The sequence below is a fragment of the Lepidochelys kempii genome, chromosome 7 (genome assembly GCF_965140285.1).
Source record: "Lepidochelys kempii isolate rLepKem1 chromosome 7, rLepKem1.hap1, whole genome shotgun sequence".
Lineage (NCBI taxonomy): Eukaryota > Metazoa > Chordata > Testudines > Cheloniidae > Lepidochelys > Lepidochelys kempii.
In genome coordinates this window covers 28,378,104-28,404,421 of record NC_136386.1, presented here as the reverse complement: position 1 = coordinate 28,404,421, position 26,318 = coordinate 28,378,104, and the positions used below count along the sequence as shown (strand labels likewise).

Here is a 26,318-nt window from a genome sequence, read left to right as displayed (position 1 = left end):
CATTGGCCCCTTCCCCACCACACAGCTGGACAGCATGATGCAGAGGGTAGGATGGAACCATGACTCTGTTTACATTCTGCCCTCCCTGTCCCCTGTGGGGTGCCAGAACCCCCAGGGGAGTAGTGAAGGAGCATTTCCTGCACGCCCCATTGTGCAGGAACTGCCCTTTTGCCTAGCCCACAAGTGTGGGAAAATTCCTTACTCCCTCCTCATTGTCACTGTGTAACTGTGTAAGGGCTTTGCAGCATCTGTCCCTTGTTGTGTCAGCAGGTTTTATATTATCAGCATTGATTCTCTTTGGGTTACATGCTGCATTAAGAGATCCTATGTTCAGGCATCAAAGAGTTAATCTTATAGCATATATTCTGTTTTCCCTAAATGTGCAAATATTGTCTGATTAGACTGAAATAAGGAATTTTTTCAATAGTAAAGATCCTGTTAAGTGTAAAAAAAGCGGGGTGGAGGGGTGGGAATCCTAGTGAAATGCTCTGCCATTTAACGTCACTTGAAATATTGCTGCTGACTTGCAAAGAAACCCTTGGCATACAACGTCTCATAATGCATTTTTTAAAATAGTTTAAATGATACTCAGAGTTTGCTTTTAACTGAAATGAGCCAGGAAATTGATGGAGAGAGAGTTCCTAACTCACATCATTGAGATAATGAAGATAATGTGATTTAATGGGAAAGGCCAGCATTTGGGGGAAATAATTGTAATTACTAAATCTGCTATTGTTTTGTGTACATGTAAATACCCAATATTCAAATATTATTTTTAAATAATGAAAATTACTGAAATTATTGCCATAGTACCAATCTGCTGGCACATTCTGGCCCATGGTTAAAGTGGGAGTAAAGGGAGCAACAGTAAAAGATTCTTTAGCAATATAAAGAAAAAGAAAACAAGAAAAGAAGAGTGACTGCTGAACACTGAGGATGGGTGGAGATTAAAGATAATGTAGATATGGGTCAACATCTTATCAAATACTTTGTCTCAGTTTTTAATAAGGGTAATGAGGAGCTTGCGAACAGTAGGAGGGTGGCTAATGGGAACAAGGATATGGAAGTAGAAATTACCACATGTAAGCTGGAAGTCAAACTCAAACAGCTTAATGGGACCAAATCAGGGGGCCAGGATAATCACCATCCAAGAATATTAAAGGAACTTGCACATGAAATTGCAAGCCAAATAGCACGGATTTTTAATGAATCTGTAAACTTGGGGGTTGTATCCTATGACTGGAGAATTGCAAATTATAATACTTATATTTAATAAAAGGGAATAAAGTGATCCAAAAAACTACAAGCCCAGTAGTTTGACTTCAATTATATGCAAGATCTTAGAACAAATTCTGAAAGGGAGAGTAGTTAAAGCACACAGAGGTAAAGGATAACTGGGATAAAATACAACAATCAGTGGTTCTCAAACTTTTGTACTGGTGACCCCTTTCACACAGCAAGCCTCTGAGTGTGACTCCCCATTCTAAATTAAAAACACTTTTAAATATATTTAACACCATTATAAATGCTGGAGGCAAAATGGGGTTTGGGATGGATGCCGACAGCTCGCGACACCCCATGTAATAACCTCATGACCCCCTAAGGGGTCCCAATCCCCAGTTTGAGAACCCCTGTACAAAATGGTTTCAAAAAAGGTAGATCATGCCAAACCAACCTGATCTCTTTCTTTGAGAAGATAACCCATTTTCTATTTCTATTTCTAATAGACAAGGAAATACTGTAGATCTAATCTACCTAGATTTCAGTAAGGCATTTGATGCAATTCCACATAGGAAATTATTAGTTAAATTGGAGAAGATGGGGATTTTTATGAGGATTGAAAGGTGGGTAAATAACTAATTAAAAGGGAGACTACCACAGGTCATGCTGAAAAGTGAACTGTCAGGCTGGAAGAGAGGTTAATAGGTTACTAGGAGTTCCTCAAGCATTGATTTTGAAACTGATCTTATTTAACATGTTCATTAATGACCATGGCACAAAAAGTGGGAGTGGGCTAACAAAATTTGTGGATGAGGCAAAGTTGGGAGGTATTGCCCATACGGAGGAGGACTGGAATATCATACAAGAAGATTTGGAGGACGTTGAAAACTGAAGCAATAGAAATAGGATGAAATTTAATAGAGCAAAGTGCTAGGTCATGAATTTAGGGACTAATAAAAATATTTTTTTCTATAAGGTAGGTATGTATCAGTTAGATGTGACAGAGGATGAGAAAGATTAGGGTATTGGTTGATCAGAGGATAACTATGAGCCACCAATGTTATGCAGCCATGAAAAAGGTTAATGCAATTGTATGGTGCATCAGGTGAGGTATTTCCAGTAGAGATAGGCAAGTGTTATTACCATTAAACAAGGCACTGGTGAGATCTCATCTGGAATTCTGCGTGTGAGATTCTGGTCTCCCATGTTTAAGAAAGATGAATTCAAACTGGAACAGGTACAGGAAGGGCCACTAGGATGATCGGAGGAATGAAGAACCTACCTTACTAAAGGAGACTTACAGAGCTTAGCTTAACAAAACACCGGCTGAGGGGAGATATGTTTGCTGTCTATAAATACATCAGAGCAATAAACACCAGGGAGGGAGAGGAGTTATTTAAGTTAAGGGCCGGTGTTGGCACAAGTACATATGGATATAAACTGGCCATGAATAAGTTTAGGCTTGACATAAGTTGAAAGTTTCTAACCATTAAAGTAGTGAAGCTCTGGAACAGCTTTACAAGGGGAATAGTAGGCAGCAAAAAACCTAACTTGTTTTATGATTGAGCTTGATAAGTTTATGGAAGGAATGGCATGATGAGATTGCCAACAATGGCATATGGTCCATCTGGGTCTGCTTTTACTAACTATCTCCAATGGCCAGAGATGGGACACTAGATGGGGATGGCTCTAAGTTACTACAGAGAATTCTTTCCCGAGTGCCTGGCTCGTGGGTCTCACCCACATGTTCAGGGTCTAACAGAATACCATATTTGGGGTTTGGAAGGAATTTTCCTCCAGGTCAGATTGGCAGAGACCCTGTGGTTTTTTTCCTTCCTTTGCAGTGTGGAGCACAAGTCACTTGCTGTAAGTAAATGGTGGATTCTCTATAACTTGAAGTCTTTAAATGAAGATTTGAGGATGTCAGTAACTCAGCCAGAGGTTATGGGTGGGTGAGTTTCTGTGGCCTGCGATGTGCAGGAGGTCCATGACTAAGGCTCTTAGGTTCTACAGTAATACAAATAATAGATAATCATCATGTAATCAGGCTCTGCATCAGGTCAAGTGATCCTCAACAGATTGGACGCAGAGCAAATGGTGCTTGGTGAGGCCTTTCTGTAGTGGAGTGCTTTGTGGCCAGGCGCTGTGGACTTCACACAAGGGAGCTCCTCTCTCAGACGAAGCAATCTTTGAAATAGTCTACCTCTTTGTCTCCTTTATCTGGTGACCATGTGATTATTGTAGCCCTGGGCAGTTGAGCAAATCCCTAAACTAGCACACTTCATCTAACCATGTTGCTCGTGGACATGGGTGTGTCTTACACCAAATTCTCGTACATCTCTGAGTGATGTGTGTGTAAGTGAGTGTAAGGGAGGATAAATTAGTGTATGGTATGTCACCTCTATATTTGGCCCTCTGTCTCCAAAACATCATGTGATAACAAGAAAATTACCACCTAGTTATAAAACAGTCACTACAACTGGCTAAGTTTAATTACATCAAATGCTAACCCTGAATCCACGGTATATAAGAAGAATTGGATTGTCTCCCATCAGATACTCAAAGCCTCATTCTATGACCCAAGTCCCTGCCCTTTCACCAGTCCAGAATAGGAAAGCTTGGTGTACGAGGTGCAAACCATGTAGTCAAAGATCAACCCACCATGACAGAGTAAAAGAAACCCTCAGAAAACTGGTCTGTGGCTCACAGGAAATGCAGCCCTCTTACCCAAGCACCCTAGTTTTAAAATAATCAGTTACAGAACATGATAAGCCAGTACAGGGCCAGTTATTTGATTAACTTGCACCCTTAAGAGAGAAGCCTACTGAAAAATTGATTTTTGTATTTGACCCTATGTAGAGATGGAATCATCTCTGGATGTGATTCCTTTTGAATGGATTTGTTATGGAATTTCATTAGACATTTTAATAGCTTCAAAGGAGCTGCCACTGGTGTCCAGCACCAGATACATTAAATTAAATGCTCTGACTGTGCATTGTCAGCAGAAAATGTAATGGCTCCAAAGGTAAAATCATGACAATGTTCCAAAATGCACACCTATAAGACAAGAAAGTATGGTGCATATACAAAAGGCAGTTTTCTAACATAAATAATTTGGACATTTAATTAAAAGAATATTAAATGGCCTTAGTAAACCATATTGGATAGTAAATGTTATGTTTTAAAGAAAATCAAGGGCTTGATGGATTTGATAGGACTGATATATGCTGGCAGAGCTGAGGGCCAGCCCTGCACATTTTTCTCTGTCCCAACTCAGTCAAAACTCTCATTGAAATCAAGCAGTTTATGGATTGCTTAGAGAATAATCCACCCACTTGTTTAGTGCCTGGCCCTGCATTCTCTTTTCAGGCCAAATTTCCACGGTTTTCAGTTGGAGCTTCACCTGAGAAAAGAGTCCAGAATCGGGTCCCAAAGGAGATAGCTTGCACAGCAGTTTACTGTACCTGTGGATCTCTAATTTGAGGAATTACTTGTGCACTGAGTGCCTGACAGCACCCCTCTCCCCCAACTCAGGCCCTGATTTCAGCAACATGTACCTAACTTTAAGAACATGAATAGTTTCATTGAAGTCAATGCGATTACTCACATGCTTACAGTTAGGTCCGTATTTAATTACTCTGCTGAACTAAGCATAAATGGTTAAATGTCTGCATTCTGCCATCTCTTAAAATATGTGGATCTCTGATTTGTGTAAATTAAGTGGGTCAGATCATGACCCCAAGATCTAGGTGCTCCACAGATGGTGGAACAGACTGGGGAAGGGGAGTAGATGACCCAAGCTGGGTGTTTGTGGGTGTGATGGGTTGGGTCACAGAGACCCCCTTGGGACTGCCACCTGATGTGTTGAGACTACCTCTGAGCCCGTTTTCCCTGGCAGCTTGGGACTTCAGTACCCTGTCTTGTTGAGACAGACACACTAGCCTGCTGCAACACAGACCCAGGTCTGAACCACGTCCCCCACAAGCTGTATGCTTAACTGAACACAGCTTAAGAAGTGCTCCTGTCTCCAGCACCCAGACACCCAGCTCCCAATGGGGTCCAAATCCAAAATAAATCCGTTTTACTCTGTATAAAGCATATACAGGATGAACTCATAAATTGTCCACCCTCCATAACACTGATAGAGAGATATGCACAACTGTTTGCTCCCCCAGGAATTAATTACTTGCTCTGGGTCAATTAATAAGCAAAAAGTGATTTTATTAAGTAGAAAAAGTAGTATTTAAGTGGTTCCAAGTAATATCAGACAGAACAAAGTAAATTCCCAAGCAAAATAAAACAAAAACACGCAAGTCTAAGCCTAAAACAGTAGGAAACTGATTACGGATGAAACCTCACCCTCAGAGATGTTCCAATAAGCTTCTTTCACAGACTAGATTCCTTTCTATTCTGGGCCCAATCCTTTCCCCTGGTACAGTCCTTGTTCCAGCTCAGGTGGTAGCTAGGGGATTTCTCATGACTGCAGCCCCTTTGTTCTGTTCCACCTCCTTATATACCTTTGGCATAAGACAGGAATCTTTTATCTCTTTGGGTCCCCACCCCTCCTTCTAAATGGAAAAGCATCAGGTTTAAGGTGGATTCCAGTACCAGGTGACATAGTCACATGTCCTGTGAGACCCCAAGCCTTCATTCTTCCTGGCCTGACTCACAGGAAGGCTTGCAAGTAAACAGAGCCATCTACAGTCAATTGTCCTAGTTGATGGGAGCCATCAAGATTCTAAACCACACTTGGCCCACACTTTGCATAACTACAGTAGGACCTCAGAGTTATATTTTATATTCCTAGTTTCAGATACAAGAATGATACATTCATACAAATAGGATGAACACACTCACTAGATTATAAGCTTTGTAATGATACCTTACAAGAGACCTTTTGCATGAAACATATTCCAGTTACGTTATATTCACACTCATAAGCATATTTCCGTAAGCATTATGGGGTGCAATGTCACAGTGGGGTCCAGGGGAAGCCTCCAGTATTCCATCTCTGGCAAGCTACTAAACATAACATCTGTTTCTTAGGTTTCAGAGTGGTAGCCGTGTTAGTCTGTGATTCTTGATGATTTATAACCAGAGCTGTGAAAAACTTTCCTGACAAAACTCAGAACTGGAGAAAATTTTCCTGCTTTCAGGTGTATTTTACAAATCTAAAACACAGGCCAAGTTTATTGAAATTTTTGCTGAGGTTCACAGACCTTCCAGTGGAACTAGGCTGAGTTCTGATCAGGCATTGCACGATAGTTCTGTGTGGAAAACTGGATGATGCTCACTATGGCTTGCATGGCTCACACCTGAAATCTAGCAAAACATGGAAGTTTTTACAATGCAAATTGAAATATAGCATGTAAAATGAAGCAAAACTTGAGACCACTGCTGATCTTAACCACCTGCTTCAGTTTTAACTATTATGATTACTGAACTTCCATTCTGACACTATTTTAGTAAATGGCTTCTGCCAGTTAAGAAACACTTTATGAAATGTCTGACTGTAAGAATATTTTTGTGGGTTTTTTTCTTTTGCTTACTATATTTAGAATGTTGAACTGTAGTGTCATAGGGAGTTCATATCATCTACACAATTTAAAACTGTGAGTTTTTTGTCATTATCTATTTAATGTTCTAATGGAAAAACTGATTTTGCAAACCTTACAATCTGAAATGTCTGAGCAAAAAGCCGTGATAAAGTAGCTTCATCTGTGTAAAACTGGCAGAGACTGTGTACTAACAGCATGTTAATTTAGTGGATACTGTGTGATCATCCCTCTCTTGGGGGATTAGGAGCTCTTGCACTTCATAACCCTTCTGTCATGATTTAATACATAAGTATATGTCATTTTAACAGCTGAACAGCTTTTCAGAACTATCCTCAGTTCAAGCAATCCCTAACACTTTTGATTACTTGGTAAATGGATGGTGATGCTGACCTTTCTTTTTTTTTATTTGGTAGATTGTTTAGTGTAATTTTGGAACAATTAACCAAAGAAACAGAAGGAGGTAGCCACTCAGGTGGCAAACCAGGTGGCTTTGATGTCAAAGCCCTAAGAGCCTTTCGTGTGTTGCGACCTCTCCGGCTTGTATCAGGAGTGCCCAGTAAGCTATTTTCTATTTAATTCTGTCGGAGTGAATAAAATAACCATTCCATTGTTGGTTTCAGAGTAGCAGCCATGTTAGTCTGTATCTGCAAAAAGAAAAGGAGTACTTGTGGCACCTTGGAGACTAACAAATTTATTTGAGCATAAGCTTTTGTGAGCTACAGCTCACTTATCTTTTCAGATTATTTAACCTTCTTGCTCTAGAAAGTAGAATAAAAGTGACAGGGTAAAGTTGACTTCCGTTATCTGGTTATGTAGATAAAATGTGTTTGAAGATATACGATATCCTGTTTGAAGTAGAATAAGGGATTGTGAACTCATTCAGTGTATGATTGTCTTACACAGTTCACCAAGCAGACAGAAGAATACATTTAACTTTGAGAAGTTTTCTATGAAGTAATTTAAACATCAAAAGCAAAAACACCAGAAAATAAAGTTGAGATTTTTGATACCCAAATCCTGGGAAACATACTATGTAGCTACTCCTAAAATTGCCCATATGCAGGTAAATGTATGCCAAAGCAAACAACATGTTTTCTGCCCTGAGTGGATGCAAATAACTCGTGTTGATCTTAATGGGATTTACTGACGCTTAGACTACAGGGAATAAAAGAGCAATTTCCAAAAGTAGGAAACTTGAAAAATAGAGCAATTATTTTAAAAAGACAGTTGAGTTTTATAATTATCCTTTCTATTTCCTTTTCATTCATTATTAATTATTGATGCTTTGAGTTGAATGAGGCCTCTCTGTTTAACAACCCAGTTTCTCACATTTGCTCCAGCAGCAAAGTAATAATGCTGTGTTTATTACATCATAATCTGTTACCATGGATATGATTGTGATGACACAGATTTAGGAAAATAACTTCAGTGGAGAATCAAGCAGAATGGGGGGAGGGGAAGGGTATGCTGTGATGGAGAAAGCCTTTGTTTAAATACAAGCAAGCGATATTCTGCTTCATTGATACCGGCCCAGCCCCCAGTCACTTGAAGCTTGAAGTGCTATCAGTGCAGAATTTAACCAATATACATTTAGGGAAAAGAAAAACTATAAAAACAATAAAAAGAAAAGGAGTACTTGCGGCACCTTAGAGACAAACAAATTTATTTGAGCATAAGCTTTCATGAGCTACAGCTCCCTTCATCGGATGCATTCTGTAGCTCATGAAAGCTTATGCTCAAATAAATTTGTTAGTCTCTAAGGTGCCACAAGTACTTCTTTTCTTTTTGCGAATACAGACTAACACGGCTGCTACTCTGAAACCTATAAAAACAATGTGAAAGGTAAATGAATGTGTCCAAGTATGTTTATATTTTAAAGTTGTATTCGGTGTATCTGTTTTAAAGATCTTTACCATACAGGTGCAGTGCTCTCTACCAGCACTATAGACCTTCCAGACCAAAAGTCCAATCCTGTAATGAGCTCTGTGCAGATGGATCCCCCTGCACCTGGCTGCCCTGAGCTCATTGCAAGATGACGGCTTGAGCACAGGATTTGTCAAGATTCTTCAGGTGATGTAAAATCCCAGCGACCACCTGGAATTCATATAATCTAAGGAGTATGGATTCTTGTTGCTGTCTTTCAAGCATTGCTTTCTGTTACAGATGATGTTCGGTTAGAATTTTTTCACAGAATACAAAGCTTTAAATTTTTTTAAAGCAGCCCTGTGCTTGGACATTTGCTTTTGAAACTGAGCAGCCTGAAAATTCTGGCTGTGAGCTGGTGCAGGAAGATTTTGGTGTGTCTTGTTCAGCGGAAACCATAGATTCACTACACTTTTAAAATTGATGGCATTTCTATGTGTTTCTAATTATGTGTAATTGCAAAAGATTTCATAATCAGGAAAAGTTAATGCCATATAAAGTCTAACTCACTATCTTTGTGCGTGATTTTTTTTTTTAGGTTTACAAGTTGTCCTGAACTCCATTATAAAAGCCATGGTTCCCCTGCTCCATATTGCCCTTTTGGTATTGTTTGTAATCATAATCTATGCTATTATAGGATTGGAACTTTTTATTGGAAAAATGCACAAATCATGTTTTCTTGTTGATTCAGGTAAGTAATGAAGCCACTAATTTACATAAGGGACCAATCCCACTCCCTTTCAAGTCAGTGGGACTTCAGTGGGAGCATGATAGGGTCCTAGATGTTAAAACTATTGTAAATCTTCGTTTCCATAAGGTTGCGTGATTGTAGGAAAAGCATATTAAATTTTAAAATGCTAACTAAACAATAGAGCCCTGCTACTTGCTATGAACTGATCTTGTTTTTAAAAAATGTAGCCAAAGGGTCAGCCCAATAAGATAGCGACAGCCTACAGTGGGAAACACAGTCATCGGACTTTGAATCCCAGGCTAGTGAAGAGCTAGTCATATCACGGAGCAGACTTCCCCTCCTGAGGCAGATAGCTGGCTGTCTCTCTGCTTCAGCACTTTGGGCAGCATGATTATAAGAGCAAGCACTGAGATGAGTAATAGAGGAATCCAGTCCTCCTACATTCAGATGTGGGTTTAAATGATACAGTGAAAATATTTGGTATGGGAGGTCTTCGGAGGAGTGAAAGATCATCACTAGAGAAATGAAGTTTAGTAAGTAGGGTACATTTCCACCAGTGAAGTCTGGAATGGAATAGACTAAATGCAGGATCTAGTCCTGGACTGCTTACCCGCTGAGAGGAAGGAAATTGTTAATATGGGATGGAAAAGCGAAGAAAGAGTAATGAGAAGAAAGCATATGTTAGATAAACTTCAGTAATTGAAAAATTCACTGTGTTACCTACAGCTGGCAAAATGCTTCGTTTCATTTGCACTGTTGTAGCCATGCTGGCTCCAAGACATGAGAGAGATAAGGTGGGTGAGATAATACCTTTTAATGGGCCGTCTGCTGATGAAAGAGACAAGTTTTCGACCTGCACAGAACTCTTCTTCAGGTCTGGTAAAAGTAATCAGGCTGTCACAGCTAAATACGAGGTGGGACAGAATGTTAACTTCTTGTGTTTAACAATCTACCCTACCTTCTGTTTTGCTGTGACACTCTGATTACTTTTTCCAGATTGGAAGAAGAGCTCTGTATACATGTGTATGTATAAAAAGCTTGTCTCTTTCACCAACAGAAGTTGGTCCATTAAAAGATATTACCTCACCACCTTCTCTCTTTCATTTCATTGTTATTTTATTTGAACTGTTTTCTCTGTTAATTTTTGAGTATGGCAATTTTTACACATGTAGGACCTGATCCTGAGAGATGAATGCCCTGCCTTACCCTTAGACTCCCAGTATCTTTCAGGATCAAGCCTTGAATGAATAATCTTTCCATGTAATGCTGTCTGTAGTCCTTCAGTGTTGGAGTTTCTCCTCACAAGCAAGTTATTTCACAAAAATTTTGAGAATGCAGAATTCTGAAATGTTTTTTTCAATTTCAGATATATTAGTTGAGGATGATCCAGCACCTTGTGCATTCTCAGGGAATGGACGTCAGTGTGCCATGAATGGCACCGAATGTAGGGGAGGCTGGGTCGGACCAAATGGAGGCATAACCAACTTTGACAATTTTGCCTTTGCGATGTTAACTGTGTTCCAATGTATAACCATGGAAGGATGGACTGATGTGTTGTACTGGGTAAGTAGCTTGGTAGGAAATAGAAATCTCTGAACTTTTTGCTTACTCTTAAAACAAGCTTCAATATGCAGATGAGAAACTAACTATGTTTAACAACACTGTGAGCAAGAAATCTTGGCAAGATAGTTCTGCTGCAAAGGAGCACAGCTGCACTCTTCTTCCAGTCACAGCATCTTACTGGATTCCTCAGGCTAAAAAGCCCTTTCAGAAGCAGATTTCTGCACTGCTGGGTTTTTTTTAAGCCTATTCCATTTGGATAAATTTAATCTTATATTTGTGTCCCTTGGACTAGCATTCTTTTGCAAGCCTATAGTTTTTTAAGGAGATCTTTTCTGATTTTGTTTAAAAGCTCTATTTTTCTTAGTATTATGGTAAATTAGACCCAAGCAGACTCTCAACCGTCTTCATTTGCCTTGAGGCCTACAAACCATTTTTTCAGACGTACCAAGCCTTGACTATTATGCTTCAAGAAAGGTTCAGGCCCAAGTATGTCTCCATAGAAACAACAAAAATATATATCAAAGGCCATCACTACTGCATAGGAACCAATCCTGAAAACACTTTTGTGTTACTAAGCACAGTCCTTATTTTTTGGCATTACAGTATCTCTTAGAGACCACAGCTAAGGTTATGGTCCCATTGTATCCAGCACTGCACTGGGGCATAGTGAGAAGCAAACCCTACTGCAAAGATCTTATGGTATAAATGGACAATCAGGAGATATTTTCATTCCCATTTTACAGATGGGGAACTAAGGCACAGGGTGAGTAAGGCACAGATTTTTAAAGGTATTTAGGTATCTAAATATGCAAATATATACCTAATTGGATTTGCAGAAGAGCCTAACTCTCATTGCAGTCAAGGGGAATTAAGCACTTATCTGTGTATTTAGGCCCCTCAGTACCTCTAAAAATCTGACCCTAAGTGACTTGTGCAAGGTCATACAGGAAGTCTGTGGCAGAGTTCTAATCTAATGCATTAACCACAAGACTAAGCTTCCTGCTTAAAGTCAATGGGACTTTTCATAATAATCACTCTCCTCAGTAATAAGTGTTTACAAAATCAGGATCTTAATAAATGCAAGATAAAAAAAATTAGATTTTAAAGGACTGATGAAGCAAAAAATGATGAATTTTAAAAATTCTGAACAAAATGATGTTAAAATGCAGGGGGGAGGTAGCTAAACAAATTTGAACTTTTTTGTTGCTGGAACTGCAACCTATGAGTGAGTCTGTGGATCTGTTGCTCACAGTAACCCATAATTAGGTTGCTTTGTGGCTGAGTGTGGCCAAATGGGATTATTTGCTAATGTCAAAATTTTCTATGAAATAATTAGTGCAGTAAAGGATACGATATTATCCCAGTGAATGGGTACTTCTGTAGCCTGGGGTCATTTGCTGTGAATCAAGATGAAGCATATTGTAGCTAAAAATGAAATATAGTACCACATCAGCATGTATAGCCCTGGCATTTAATCCAATGTGATACACTGGGGTGCCTAGCTACACAGAGACATTTCTTCAGATGATATCACAATTACAAAATAATTAAAATGGCAAACCAACAATCTGTAAGATTGCAAGATACAAACTTGGCAAAATATTGAACTTTGCTTACCAGAAAATACTGTCAGAGCTCTGAAAGAGAGCCCAGTTCTGCACTTACTAGTACACTTAAAATGCAGGCTTGGGTCCAGATCAGACACTTATGACATAAGTGTTACTCATATAAGGTATATTTTTCCCCTTCTATAATTTGGTGCTGGTTTCTTGGAACAATCAGAACATGCACTTGTTCTGTCTTTCTCTTTCTCACTGTCTCGCTTGCTTGCTTGCTCTCCTTATCTTTTCCTAATTGTCTCAGGAGACTTTATGAATGTTCAGTTTGTGCATGTGATTATGTCATTTGTATTTGTGATGAAAAAAACCCAAATCTTCCATGCCCCATAAAAGTGAAGTCAGAGTAGAGGAGGGGTGCAGCAGAGAACACGTGCTGTTTTAATTTTTGGAAGCCAGAGCATACTCACATTTTGGTAGTTATGAGCCTATTATTTATTATTTCTTTCAATATATACAAAGATAACTTATCCTAAAAGCACTAGGAGATATAACACATTTTAAAATACATAATTCATACAAAATAAAATAAATAAATTAAGATGACTTTTTTCCTTTAATAATTAATCACCCAATTGGTTCATCAGATGCATAAAAAATTAAAATAACCCCCCCCATTATAAAAGCAAGACCACCATCATAAAACTCCACCCTCCCCAAACATTAAAAGAACAGATGGGCCTTGCAATATGCCCCTGAAGTCATCAAACACAGGCTATTTGAGACCAAGAGAGGCAATAACAAGCAAAGTTGAGAATTAACTCAGAAAAACCCATTATTTAAGTATACAGTTTTTCCACATGGAGGATATTTGCACTACATAGATGTCAATTTTCATTTCATTCCAGAAGACACTGAGGTTGTTGACCAGAAACACGAAGAAGCATACCCACCTTGAAAAATATACCAGATATTTTGCTCTGAATTTGCTTTGAAGACACCATTTAAATAAAATTGGTTCTTGGTCCTCTCTCTCTGTAGACACCCAACTGGAATCTTTTTACCAGGATGGAAGAATGTCACTTTTCTCAATTTGGTTTTATCTATTGATGAAGCGGTGGCAGGTTCATCTGCTATTAGCTAATAAGTGAAAATTTTTAGTAATAATGATGAATAAAAGTGTAAAAGTCTTGTGCAGTCAGGAAAGCTCACATATTAGTTTTGAATAGGGTTGTTTACAGAACCCAAAGAAACCCCATTATCTCTGTATTTTAACTTGTGTTTATGTTATTGTGGGCTTTTTATAGTTTTAGGGAGCTATTGATGGGGGCAATATAACATGAGATCAACTCTCCTAATGGTATTTCAATAATCCAGAAGCTGAAATACAATAAGAACAGATCCTTTCTAAATGTGGCCCCATTTATAGTTACCTGAGGTGCTAAAAATACTGCAGCAAATAGAAACATAAATACAAATAGAATCTGCACACATTCCTAGTTTTCATTTGTTCACTGTGTGACCAGTAACAGTACCTATGTAGGGTTACCTTGTGGGCAAGTGTAAGTTGGGTTGGAGGGAGTACGTGCATCCTGATGTACATTGTCAAATGAGGTGTAGAGGAGGTTTTGGAATAAATTGATAGATCAAACAATAATAAGTCACCAGGATCTGATAGTATTCATGCAAGAGTTCTGAAGGAACTCAAGTATGAAATTGCAGAATGACTAAATGTGGTATGACAGTCAGATAGCTAATGTAATGCCAATATTTTTAAACAGTCCCAGAGGTGATCCTGCCAGTTACAAACTGGTGAGCCTAACTTAAGTACCAGGCAAATGGGATGAAACTTCAGTACAGAATAGAATTATCAGATAGATAGATGAACACACTATGATGGGCGAAGAGTCAACACAGCTTTTGTAAAGGGAAATCATGCCTCACAATGTATTAGAATTCTTTGAGGGTGTCAACAAGCATGCGGACAAGGGTGATCCAGTGGATATAGTGTACTTGGATTTTCAGAAAGCCTTGGATGACGTCCCTCACCAATGGCTCTTAGCAAAGTAAGGAGTCCTGGGATAAGGGGGAAGGTCCTCTTGGATCAATAACTAATTAAAAGATAGGAGACAAAGATAAGAATATATCGTGAGTTTTCACAGTGGAGAGAGGTAAATAGCGGGTTCCCCCAAGGATCTATACTGGGACCAGTGCTATTCAACATATTCATAAATGATCTGGAAAAAGGGATAAACAGTGAGGTGGCAAAATTTTCAGCTAATACAAAATTAATCAAGATAGTTAAGTCCAAACTGACTTCAAAGAGTTATAAAGGGGTTTCATAGAACTTAGCAACAAAATGACAGATGAAATTTAATGTTGGTAAATGCGAAGTAATGCACATTGGAAAACATAATCCCAACTATACATACAAAATGATGGAGTCTAAAAAAGCTGTTACCCTGCAAGAAGGAGATTTTGGAGTCGTGGATAGTTCTCTGAAAACATCTGTTCAATGTGCAGAAGTAGTCAAAAAAGCGAACAGCGTGTTAGGAACCATTAGGAAGAAGATAGGTAATAAGACAGAAAATATCATAGTGCCACTATATAAATCCATAGTGTGCCCACACCTTGAATACTGTGTGCAGTTCTGATTGCCCCATCTTAGAAAAGATATATTACAATTGGAAAAAGTATAGAAAAGGGCAACAAAAATGAGGAGAGATTAAAAAGGCTGGGACTGTTCAGCTTAGAGAAGGGACGACTAAGGGGGGGATAGGATAGAGGGCTATAAAATCATGAATGGTTTCGAGAAAGTGAATAAGGAATTTATTTATTATTTGTTATTTATCCCTTCACGTAACACAAGAATCAGTGGCCACCCAAAAAAATTAATGGGCAGCATGTTTAAAACAAACATAAGGAAATACTTCACACAATGCCCAGTCAACCTGTGGAACTCATTGCCAAGGGATGCTGTGAAGGCCAAAAGCATAACTGGGTTCAAAAAAGAATTAGATAAGTTCCCTGCTCTGGGTGTCCCTAAACTTCTGACAGTAAGAAGCTTGGAGAGGACAACAAGATGGATCACTCTGTAATTGCCCTGTTCTGTTCATTCCCTCTGAACCATCTGGCATTGGCTACTGTTGACATTAGCATACAGGATACTGAGCTAGATGGACTATTGGTCTGACTCAGTGTGGCCATTCTTATATTTTCGTGTTCTTATGTTCTGTCAGCAGAAAATGACAGCTTCCAAAAACATTCACTAATACTGCTCACTATCACCTGGATAATGACAGTGAACTCCACTGCGAAATGATCCAAGTTTGAATAATAATATTCTCTTGTACACATCCAGAGTTGATTTCAGGCCTAATCCTGGTAGGTGCTGAGCACCATTCAATTACTATTGACTCGTATGGGTCCTGCTACTCACATACTTGCCTGTGATCGCTGCAAATAAGGTTATTGTATGTGTGTGCGCCCATGCTTGTATATTTCTCTAATTCTAAGTTGTGCATATACATGTAACCCACTGGTCAGTGTGTGTTATGTTATATGTTTGATAAACAGAGAATGTGAATCTGTGACAGCCCCAGCTGTAGAACCTTGCACTTTAGTTCAGTCTGGAGAAACTTATGCTTTCAGCTCTGGAGGTCTTTTTTGTCAGACAGGATGGCAGGTGTCACACACACTGGTTCTTAATGCTTTGAATCAGTCCTAAAGTTGAGTATGCCCACTTTCTTTGCCATGTTTCCTGTTTGCTTTAGCAAACACTCAAGAGTTCAGAACTCTGAACCTCGATTTTGCAAATGCAGACTTCTCACTGAAAATCTGGCCCTAGATGTGCTTTTATATCCTTGAAGATCAAATAAAACTTTCTAGGTTTATATGACATTTATGGCTAATGCTTAATTTATAAAGTAATGATGCATTATAATTTGCAATTTATTTTAATCAGTTTCATTTGATATACAGGGGTACATATAATAAATTATGGTGCCTGTCATTAAAAAGCCATCATTTGCCCTTAATACCGTTGATATCATAGCGATTTTTCTTCACTGCAACAGTTAACTTGAATTACTATATTTGAGTAACTATACTTGAGCTAGCATAGCTTGAGTGTCAGTGGCCATACCCAACTATACTCTCAGCCCAGCAGAAGCAGCTGTCTTATCTCGGGGCCTCTCCTTCTGCCCCTCCACCCCCACGAACATGATACAGTTCTGTGGTGACCTAGAATCCTATTTTCGACGTCTCCGACTCAATGAATATTTCCAAAATACCTCTGAACAACATACTAATCCACAGAGGCCTCCCTACCAACATTACAAAAAGAAGGATTCTAGGTGGACTCCTCCTGAAGGTCGAAACAGCAGACTGGACTTCTACATAGACTGCTTCCGCCGACATGCACGGGCTGAAATTGTGGAAAAGCAGCATCACTTGCCCCATAACCTCAGCCGTGCAGAACACAAGGCCATCCACAGCCTCAGAAACAACTCTGACATCATAATAAAAAAGGCTGACAAAGGAGGTGCTGTTGTCATCATGCATAGGTCAGAATATGAACAAGAGGCTGCTCGGCAGCTCTCCAGCACCACTTTCTATAAGCCATTACCCTATGATCCCACTGAGAGTTACCAAAAGCAACTACAGCATTTGCTCAAGAAACTTCCTGAAAAAGCACAAGATCAAATCCGCACAGACACACCCCTGGAACCCCGACCTGGGATATTCTATCTACTACCCAAGATCCATAAACCTGGAAATACTGGGCGCCCCATCATCTCAGGCATTGGCACCCTGACAGCAGGATTGTCTGGCTATGTAGACTCCCTCCTCAGGCCCTACGCTACCAGCACTCCCAGCTACCTTCGAGACACCACTGACTTCCTGAGGAAACTACAATCCATTGGTGATCTTCCTGATAACACCATCTTGGCCACTATGGATGTAGAAGCCCTCTACACCAACATTCCACACAAAGATGGACTACAAGCCGTCAAGAACACTATCCCCGATAATGTCACGGCTAACCTGGTGGCTGAACTTTGTGACTTTATCCTTACCCATAACTATTTTACATTTGGGGACAATGTATACCTTCAGATCAGCGGCACTGCTATGGGTACCCGCATGGCCCCACAGTATGCCAACAATTTTTTTGCTGACTTAGAACAACGCTTCCTCAGCTCTTGTCCCTTAACGCCCCTACTCTACTTGTGCTATATTGATGACATCTTCATCATCTGGACCCATGGAAAAGAAGCCCTTGAGGAATTCCACCATGATTTCAACAATTTCCATCCCACAATCAACCTCAGCCTGGTCCAGTCCACACAAGAGATCCACTTCCTGGACACTACAGGGCTAATAAACAATGGTCACATAAACACCACCCTATACCGGAAACCTACTGACCGCTATTCCTACCTACATGCCTCCAGCTTTCACCCTGACCACACCACACGATCCATCGTCTACAGCCAAGCTCTGCGATACAACCGCATTTGCTCCAACCCCTCAGACAGAGACAAACACCTACAAGATCTCTATCAAGCATTCTTACAACTACAATACCCACCTGCGGAAGTGAAGAAACAGATTGATAGAGCCAGAAGAGTTCCCAGAAGTCACCTACTACAGGACAGGCCTAACAAAGAAAATAACAGAACGCCACTAGCCGTCACCTTCAGCCCCCAACTAAAACCCCTCCAACGCATTATTAAGGATCTACAACCTATCCTGAAGGATGACCCAACACTCTCACAAATCTTGGGACAGCCCCCCAACCTGAAGCAAATACTCACCAACAACCACATACCACACAACAGAACCACTCACCCAGGAACCTATCCTTGCAACAAAGCCCGTTGCCAACTGTGCCCACATATCTAGTCAGGGGACACCATCAAAGGGCCTAATAACATCAGCCACACTATCAGAGGCTCGTTCACCTGCACATCCACCAATGTGATATATGCCATCATGTGCCAGCAATGCCCCTCTGCCATGTACATTGGTCAAACTGGACAATCTCTACATAAAAGAATAAATGGACACAAATCAGATGTCAAGAATTATAACATTCATAAACCAGTCGGAGAACACTTCAATCTCTCTGGTCACACAATCACAGACATGAAGGTCGCTATCTTACAACAAAAAAACTTCAAATCCAGACTCCAGCGAGAAACTGCTGAATTGGAATTCATTTGCAAATTGGATACTATTAATTTAGGCTTAAATAGAGACTGGGAGTGGCTAAGTCATTATGCAAGGTAGCCTATTTCCCCTTGTTTTTTTCTACCCCCCCCCCCGACGTTCTGGTTAAACTTGGATTTATGCTGGAAATGGCCCACCTTGATTATCATGCACATTGTAAGGAGAGTGGTCAGTTTGGATGAGCTATTGCCAGCAGGAGAGTGAGTTTGTGTGTGGGGGGGTGTGTGAGAAAACCTGGATTTGTGCTGGAAATGGCCCACCTTGATTTTCATACACATTGTGAGGAGAGCGGTCACTTTGGATAAGCTATTACCAGCAGGAGAGTGAGTTTGTGTGTGTGGTTTTTGGAGGGGGGTGGGGGGAGTGAGAAAACCTGGATTTGTGCTGGAAATGGGCCACCTTGATTATCATACACATTTTAAAGAGAGTGGTCACTTTGGATAAGCTATTACCAGCAGGAGAGTGAGTTTGTGTGTGTGGTTTTTGGAGGGGGGTGGGGGGAGTGAGAAAACCTGGATTTGTGCTGGAAATGGCCCAACTTGATGATCACTTTAGATAAGCTATTACCAGCAGGAGAGTGGGGTGGGAGGAGGTATTGTTTCATGGTCTCTGTGTATATAATGTCTTCTGCAGTTTCCACGGTATGCATCCGATGAAGTGAGCTGTAGCTCACGAAAGCTCATGCTCAAATAAATTGGTTAGTCTCTAAGGTGCCACAAGTACTCCTTTTCTAGTGGCCATACTGTGAAACAACCCTCAGCTACACAAAGTAATTTGATAGCAGAACTGAGGGACTGGATTAGCAGAATGATTAGCATTTGATGAGTTGTGCTAAATCAAATTTGTAGCCTGTACCTGGCTCCACATTGCATTGCTAGCTTGAGTGGCAACAGCGCTTAGACTTCACCACACACCTCCTGATGGGCCAGCTAGCTCAGGTTTAAACATCATTTAATTTGAGCTAGAGATTTTATGAGTGGACAGGTGTTGGATTAGGGGAAAGATTGAGTTATTCCTCAAGCTAACATAGCAGTGAAGACAAGCCATAAGTGTAAGGAAAAATGGTGGTATCTCAGATATGCCTGGCTGTCAACTGGAAAAATGCTGATTTTAATGGGTACCCCTGTATAACACACTGTATCAGGGATGCATGTTAGGAGTCTTAAATTCTCTCATTGAAATATTCCCATGTAATCTGAGGTATTTTTAAGCCTTTTGCACTGGGTAGGTAGAGATGTTGTCTGCATGTGTCCCAGTGATCCTTTACTTAACATATTAACTTTTTAAAATTATATCATTTAACACCAATACTGTGATAATAACATATTCCAACATTAGAAAGAAACATCACACAACCTGTTGTCTGTCTCAAATATTAAGTCTTACCTGCAACACAAACTCATTGTAACATCTTAGAGTTTTCTGACTGAAATGATCATTTCTATAACATTGTCTGAGTGCAGTGAAACTTTAGGGGTATGGTGAACTTTTTGAACATCCCTTGTAAACATGTCCCTCCTATTAATGTTACTGGGACTAACACACCTATACCTAAGGGTGAAAAACCCTAATATTGTTTACTAACAAAGTCTCCAAACAGCATCAACACCTCTCTAAATTTACTCTCATAACAGACAACAAAAGCCATCATATTCTTATTAGCATTTTACAAGCACAAGGAAATCTTTCTTTCTTGTGCATAGAAAAACGTAATGCAATCATTAATTCTTTTAATAATAGAATGAAGATTTTAGAGAATGGCTATAGCTCCTGTTTAAATACAGCTGGACACAAGACACAATTAATACTTCAAAGAGAATCACTACAATAATAAAACAGGTCAGGCTTTTGGTTGTTCAGCCTGTCAATCAAACATTCAGGAAACCAACCAGATAATCAAATAATCACTTCATTTTATATAGTGTTCTTTGTGCAAGCATTGCAGAGAGCAACTAACCAAAAACATAATAAAAACGTGTATAAATTAGTTGAAAGAACAGCCAAATAAGTAAGTCTAGACCTTAGTCTGACAAGTAGCCAAACATTCTGCAGATCTAATTTACAAAAAATCCCACAGGTGAAGTACAAAATACACCACTGGGCCACACACAAAATGATGCAGCCTACAACTGAAGTATTATCAAGACTGAGCAGGAAGCTCAGCTGGAGACACAGGAGATATCTTGGTGAAAAACATACAGTCTTGTAAACGATCAAATATTAAAACTTCGAAGTCGGTATATTGATAAGCCAGAAACCAGTAGAGAGCATCCAGAGCTGGAGAGATAAAGTAAGACATTAGTCATTATTAGGAATTTAGCTTCCTAGCTCTACAGAAATGGAAGACACATTACAGAACCCAAACAAATACTAGTCAACCGTGAATTGCAGCCTACGGTCTGAGGAAGACCAAAGCACATATGAGAGTCTTCAGATCTTTCTGAGTAAGTATGGGCCATAGACTAGAAATATTCCCCAGACAATGCCAGATTTTTTTTGATGGGATACCCTACAGAATCCCCTAATTGCTTCTTTCACTTGCTAAGGATGCTTGACAGTGCCCCCCTAGTGTCAATGAACACCACTCTTGAGGCATCCAACGGAAATGCTCAAGTGAAGCGAGGCCCTTCTTCCCCCAAAGGGGTTGATTGTTCAGTGTGCACAATTCTTCCAGCCTTTGATAACTTAGGCAGCAAGTAATCTAGCACAGGATCTCTGGCTACGTATAGACTGGTAGGAATTTTGGATGACAGTATTAACATGCTTCATAGATGACATTTAAGAGCCAGAGATAGCATGTTGGGTTTTTATTCTTGAGTATTAATCAGTGGAACCTAATTTAATTTGAGAGTACAATAAAAGATTTCAGATGTTGATTTGGGCTAATTAAAACCTTTTTTTATTTAGATCTAAAAAGCTAAAAAACATCCAAGCTAAGATTGCAAAGAGGCTAGAAATAGACTGCTATACCAGCTCATTAGAAACTTCAGGAACAGAGAGAAGGGTAGAGATCTGCATAAATATGATAATCAAACCCAGGCCTGCAAATAGTACTGTAAAATGGGAAAATATAAATATTAAAAAGTCTAGAATACAAAGCCCTGAAGGATGGTGATTTAATGTAATAGTTTCAAATGAACAGTGTAACACACAGAGTCCACATGGAAAGAGATGATATTAAACTACTTACAGGAAGATACCAATTCCAGTGAACTCACCCAGGAATTGAAGATGTTTATTCTGACCTCATTTCTAGTATCTCAGGTTTATCTGACTGCTGACAGATAGTATATCAGAAGTAGTTCTTTGACAGATATCACTGTAAATCTTCAAAAGAGCATATTGCCCCCCAAAAGTATAAACTAGATTAGAAACTAGATTAGAAATAAATCAGACTCTGGGTATCTGCTAAAAGGTCCTGCAGTTGAATTACTACACCTTGCTCCAAAACCTTTACTGGAAGAAACAAATGGGAGACTGATCAATAACTTGAACAGTCTTTCTTAAGCAACCAAAATCTCTTAAGGCGATAACACAACTTATTGAATAGAGTTCAGACCTGCATATGGTACTTTTGTTTGATTTACAGCTTCTGTGTAAATTAAGATACCAGTCACACACTGTTTTTCAATCCAAATAATGTAGACCATTATACCATATTTGAATCCATGTCTTTCAGAAAACACTAAAAAAACAAAACAAAATAAAACAAAAAAACCCCAAAAACCCCACAGCAGAATTAGCTGTCAAAACAGATTGTTTCAAAAGATATTATATACTTAGTATCATACTTGGTATTATTAGTCTCTGTATTATAGCCCTTTAATATTGCGCACAGTTAGATGGACCCATCTTTCACACTATTGTTCATTCACTTTACTAATTATAAATAGACAGTTTTGTTGAGCACATTGATTTAGATGACCAAACCTTTTCAATACTTTACAAGTTTCATGTGTGAAATAAACTGGGCAACACGCACTTCATCAGACCAATAGATGAAAAACACAGTGAATAGTATTAACCCCACCTTAACATGTGGAAACCAAATTAGTTGGTTCAAGGCAAAGATTCATCACCCTCAGGACACTTGGATGGTGCAGGATGCCCCCATTTGAAGTGCCCTCATTGGATTACCCAGCATGTGAGGCAGCACTCACTAGTTCATTTTCTTGGTGTTAAGAGAAAACCATGTCTGAGGACTTCCCAGTGCTCCCATCGTGGTGGTTTAGCTCTGGTCTGCCACCAAGGTAGGCCTCTGGCTGCAAGTTACAATGGGATCTTATGCTGGTTATTTAGAAATGGGAGAATCTTATTTTGTTTTCAAACAACTGCATTTGATATCCAGGCTTTCCTTGGAGAAATAACCTGAAAATGTTTTATTTGCCAGGCCAAAGACACTAACCTAATAATGAGTCATCGCCAACAACACATAGATACTGGGTACTAGAAAAGTATCTAAAATGCATTTAAGAACAGTAAGATTCCGCATACTAATTTACTTTGAGTCTTTATTCCAGGATTTTAAAATCATGATTATAAAAAGAAGAGGTTTAGCTTTAAGGAATAAATATGTAGATGGCTAATTTATGCACTTCTTTATTAGCATAAATAAAGAGAAACACACCAAACCCCTTTTGAAGTGAAAAGAGTTTGAAACATTATGGAAAAGAAGCCAGGATGGAAACAAATGTTAGAGATGTGATGACACTGCTTTATTAAAATCCCATAATTCAGATCCAGATTCATCAGTAGGTTCAAAGAAGCTTTCAACTCTTCAGCAAGCCAGTGCTACATTTTAAGAGAACTTAGGCCTGGATTTGCATGCAACTTTACCCAGATTTGGGATACCTCACCAGCAGTTACTACACAGTGGTATCTGAGATACAGTAACTATTTTTTAGTTTGTGTTGGGTTAAACTGGAGTATTTCAAATACCCCTGTATAACTCAGTAAATGTTGATTTGTTAATCGATGTGATTCCGCTGGGACTTATTGTAAAGTGTTACCATTTTGTTTGAAAATTATGCTACACTCTCAGTGCTACACCCGAGAGAATTGTATATTTGGAACAATTAGTCCAATATACAAACTGTACAGCAGGAGTCAAACTGTTGAGCAAAGACAATTCCCATTGACTTCAGTGGGAGCTGTTGATACCCAGCACTCCTGAAATCAGGTCCTAAATAGAAAAAGATTGTGGCAGGTACACAAGCTGGTGGTGGGGAGAGGGGAGAAAGGTGCCTGCACCACCTCTTGCAGCCTTATAAAGGACCTGTTCACAGTCTGATCCTGGTACTCCGTTCAGTGCAAGTGTAAGTTGATGAGTCACTCCTATGGTGGGCTCCAGTCAATGCACAAGCCAGGAACTGGTCTGGTGACTCCCAGAGCAAGTATGTAAGCCCCACAGGACGAATAGCAACTCAGTCTGCTCTGCTCAATGTTACCCCAGGGTTTGGAATGCTCTCCTGCCTGTCTGTAGTAACAGACTCCCCAAGCCTTAGCCTGCTTCAGCCTTGCTCTTGCTCCAACCCAGTTCATACTCCTGCTCTCACTCTAGCCCTATTCCTAATCCACTGCAGCCTTGCTCTCACTCCAGCCTTGCTCCAACCCCACTCTGGACTCCTGATTCTGGCTCCAAACACTAAGCCAGACTGCCATGGGTCTAACTGACCATCCCCATCATGGTTTCTGACAGCAAGACTGCAGTGGTGGGGCTATAGCATAAAAGGGAGCACATTCTGTTCCCTGGGGAAAGATTTAGCAATGTCTCTTCTTTGAGACTCCTGGGTCCTATACGAAGCATAGTGCTCCCTAGAACTCCTACTAGGAGGTATGCCTCATTGGTTGACAGAGCTGTGCCTTATGGAAGTATAGTGCTCTTAGGTTTTTACCGGCCATGGTAGGCTATAGCATTTCAACAGAGTTGAGACAATGAGACATTCTTCTTGTACCCACCTCTGTATTATCTATATTGGTAAGGATATGGATACACAGATAAACGTTCTCTGTCTTCAGTGGGCAGATGTACCCTTGGGCTCTGATGGTATATTCAGATTGATATGCAAAGGAAATTGTTTCTTCCCTGCCAATTTTATTTCTCCAAAATAGCATGTTCCCTGATCCTGGACTGTAAGTTGTGTCCCTTCACTAGGAGCTCACAGGCAGCCAGATCTGTCAGTCACTGTGTCCCTCATGGAAGGGAGGGCAATCATTCTTCACTAGAACGAGTGTTTCAAGGCTGTTAAAATGTACCATGTAAACTGATTTAATGCCAATGCAAATGGCATAAAAATGACACAGCATAGTCAAGAAGTGGCAACAATGTAAGAATAAATGCTGACAAATACTGATGTAAATGAAGATTACATGCCTCTGTACTGGAGGACCTGCTATTACAGAGATATCAAACTGACTGGTATGAAAAGTATTCCTTTTGTCCTTCATCTTTCCTGGTCTAGTACTGTCAGAATATGAATGAGAGTGAGATTCATCAGGTTAAGTAAGAGAAAAAGAGTAAGGTTAGAGTGAGAGAAAAAGAAAGAAGGTGGGGTGACTGGCACATATAAAAAGTAGTCCACATGGCAGCTTTACAAACCTGTTTTGGCAATGTACAGGACTTTTTGGTCCAGAAAAAGGACATGGCAGGGATTTGACATGCAGTGGCATTCATGGGGAGGATTTAGGCCTTTGGTCTTTTATGCTTCTTAAATACAACTCCTGATTCATCTCACAGTTGAATCCTTGGCTAGAGCCAGGATTTGCTCTGCACTTTGGATGAGAGACCACAAATAATGCTTTGGGCTTGCAAATATACTTGTTTCTGGAGAGGGAGATTTTCTCTGCCTTGCTGATAGCTAAGCCATGTCTCAGTTTTTGTTTTGGATTATGGACAAAATGACATTCGGGTTGCCTCTTTTGACCTGTGGAAATTTGTCCTAAATTTTGGAATAAAGTTTTGAGACAGGCACAGTGCCATTTGTCTTTCATTAAATGAGCTGTCTCTGAATGAAAAAGGCTTCTGGCTCAGATATTCACCTTGCCAATGTTATTGCAATTAAAAATATAGCTTAATGTACAGGAAGTATAAAAATGGTTTGAATGGAGATTGAATAAGTGCCTGAAGAAATAGGTAGTAAAAAATCACGAGAGGAGGCGGGTTCAGACCTATGTTTTTAGAAATCTGTGAGTCAGAAAATGAGACAGGAGACCAAGCCTGAGATCTGTAAGACTGTCTTGAAATTGGACATTTGGTCCTCCAATATGTTCTCTCTGAGTCCAAGGGTGATACCAGTTTGCAGAAAATACAGGGTATTTCAAATAGAAAGGCCATAAGCACATTAAAGTCCTGATCTGCACACCAATTCTGGAATCTGTTCCAGATGTTGGAATGTAGACTAGAGGGAGATAATTTTTCAGTAGATAACAAGGTATGGATGGTACCTGAATATCCTTAATTATTTTGTCCTGTATTTCACAGTAACTGTGTTCTTTGGGATGACCTGATTTTACTTGCTTATTTTGAAAGATTCAAAGTAGATTGAAGAAAAGGCTTAAAGTTGGGATTTGGGA

General features: G+C 39.7%; 1 protein-coding gene across 9 annotated transcripts in view; it reads left to right on the top strand.

The window, feature by feature from the left end:
- The window catches only part of CACNA1D (calcium voltage-gated channel subunit alpha1 D), a 324,438-nt gene that overhangs the window by 133,576 nt on the left and 164,544 nt on the right, over positions 1-26,318 (top strand). For 8 of the 9 annotated variants that reach the window (XM_078853625.1, XM_078853622.1, XM_078853624.1 and 5 more), the window contains exons 5-7: positions 7,193-7,335; positions 9,241-9,393; positions 10,760-10,956. In XM_078853625.1, coding sequence (XP_078709751.1) covers positions 7,193-7,335; positions 9,241-9,393; positions 10,760-10,956 — 493 coding nt within the window. Of the gene's footprint in view, positions 1-7,192; positions 7,336-9,240; positions 9,394-10,759; positions 10,957-26,318 lie in introns of those variants that run through there. The other variant, XM_073351558.2, reaches the window with a different exon arrangement.